This window comes from Apteryx rowi, unplaced genomic scaffold (genome assembly GCF_003343035.1).
Source record: "Apteryx rowi isolate R43461 unplaced genomic scaffold, aptRow1 scaffold_2484, whole genome shotgun sequence".
Classification (NCBI taxonomy): domain Eukaryota; kingdom Metazoa; phylum Chordata; class Aves; order Apterygiformes; family Apterygidae; genus Apteryx; species Apteryx rowi.
The window spans coordinates 2,780-4,800 of NW_020448846.1; the positions used below are offsets into that span (position 1 = coordinate 2,780).

The following is a 2,021-nucleotide window of genomic DNA, read 5'->3' on the forward strand; positions in this document are numbered from 1 at the left end:
CCGAGGAGGCGGCGGTTGTGTGCTCAGGTGAGTGTGCCGGGAAGGACCCCGGGGCACTGCAGGGGCCGAAGCAGCTGCTCCAACCCGGGCTGTCACCTGCTGCAGGGAGCCAGCGGGTGCGGCTGGCGAGCGGCCCTGGGCGCTGTGCTGGGAGAGTGGAGGTCTACGTCCAGGGGGCCTGGAGCCGCRTCTGCGAGGACGCCTGGGACCTCTCGGACGCCGCCGTCRTCTGCCGCCAGCTGGGCTGTGGCATGGCCCTGGCAGCACCTAGCTCGGCCCGCTACGGCCGGGGCTCAGGGCCACTGTGGCTGGGTGCTGGGGGCTGCTCCGGGGCCGAGGCGACACTCTGGGAATGCCCAGCTCCGGCCCTGGGGCAGAGCGGCTGCAAGCAGGGCGCCGGCGCAGCAGCCATCTGCTCAGGTCAGCACTGCGCTCCACCAGGGTCAGCGGCAGCAGGGCTGTGGGACCAGCAGTGGGGCCAGCCCTCCCCACCGGCCTCCCTGACCACCTCCCCACACCCTGAGCAGTCCTGGGGGGTGAGACAAACCTTTAGCCCACTGACCAGCACTGTCTGCTCCTTGGGGTGCTTCTCTTGGTGCCCCAGGGAGGTGCGTGGGGTGGCCAGGATGGTGGGGGTGTCTGCCCGACCCTGGCTGAGCCGTGACCCCCCTGCGCTGCCCCCTTGCAGAGCTCACAGACCTGCGACTGGTGGGTGACAGCAGCTGCACCGGGAGCCTGGAGGTCTTCTACAACGGGACGTGGGGCAGCGTGTGCGCCAACGGCACCAGCCCTGCCACAGCTGCCGTGGTGTGCCGGCAGCTGGGCTGCGGGGCCGGGGGCCGGCTGCACTCTGCCCCCACAACCTCCCAGGGCTCGGGCCCTGCGTGGCTGGCCTGGGTGCAGTGCGGGCTGGGGACCGACTCCCTCTGGCACTGCCTCTCAGCACCCTGGCACCTGCAGCCCTGCGACTCCCTCGGGGACACCCATGTCACGTGCGATGGGGAGCCTGGAGACACCAGAGGGACTCCCACRCCAGCCACAGCAACCGGCTGCCCAGACGGTGCAGCCTGCACAGGTAGCTCTGCCCGCGCAGGGCAGCACGGTGGCCCCAGAGACCGTCCAGCTCCGGTTGGCACAGCCCAGTGGAGGGTAGCAACTCTGCCAAGAAGAACACAGCTGCCCCCCCATGCAGGGCTTGGCCCCTGGGCTGAGGGGTGCCCTCCTTGGCCTCCCTGTCCCCTCATCCGCTCCCATCATCCCCCCATGCATCCACAGCAATGCAGGACGGGACAGGGTCCCTGGCCTCACTCCAGCTCCGCTGCATGTCGGTGTCCTCGCAGGTGCCCCCAGGAGCGTCATGGCAGGTGCTGAGGCCATGCCAGTGCCCACCATCCTCTGCATCGTCCTGGGGACCCTCCTCTGCCTGGCCCTGGGTGCCCTTGCCACGCAGGCATGGCGCGCCATGGCTCGGCGCAGAGGTGGGTCTCACCGGGGGTCTCTGGGGCTGAAGCTGCCAGGAGGAGGGGCCAGGGCAGAGCCAGTCAGGGCTGGGGGCTGCTGATGCCTCCTGGGACTGCCTGGACATGGGGTGGCTTCGCTGCACAGGCTGGGTGCAGGCGCAGTAGTGGAGGCCAGGAGACCAGTGCAGAGCGAGGACAGGACCCGGTACAGCACGGGGGCCAGGCAGGGGCACCAGAGTCTCTTGGAGGATGGGGCAAAGCAGTGGGGCTGGGTCACAGGGTTATTGAGGGGACAGCTGGTGACCCCCAGCATCCCATGTGCTGTGCCCGTGGCCTGGGGTTATGGCTGCCCTTGCTTTCCAGGCCCTGGCAGAGCCGCAGACGCAATCTCCGAGGCCGTCTATGAGGAGCTCGACTACACCCTGACGCCGGAGTACCAGGAGGTGCCCAGTGGCTCAGGTGTGTGCAGCCTGGGCCTGGCAGGCCGTGACTCCCAACGGCCCCTCCATGCCCGGCCCGGCCCTGCCCCGGCGCCTCTCCCTGCTGAGGGAGGTGTCTGCA

The 2,021-nt window shown here is 69.8% G+C and overlaps 1 protein-coding gene across 1 annotated transcript in view; it reads left to right on the top strand.

Annotated features, from left to right (window-relative positions):
* LOC112966563 (scavenger receptor cysteine-rich type 1 protein M130-like) overlaps window positions 1–1,919 on the top strand; it is a gene marked incomplete at its 3' end in the record, with an annotated part of 4,692 nt that extends 2,773 nt beyond the window's left edge. The window contains exons 5-9 of the mRNA XM_026066807.1: window positions 6–27; window positions 106–420; window positions 689–1,075; window positions 1,341–1,478; window positions 1,824–1,919. Of these exons, the coding sequence (XP_025922592.1) occupies window positions 6–27; window positions 106–420; window positions 689–1,075; window positions 1,341–1,478; window positions 1,824–1,919 (958 nt within the window). The remainder of the gene's footprint in view (window positions 1–5; window positions 28–105; window positions 421–688; window positions 1,076–1,340; window positions 1,479–1,823) is intronic.
* Between the last annotated feature and the right edge of the window lie 102 nt (window positions 1,920–2,021).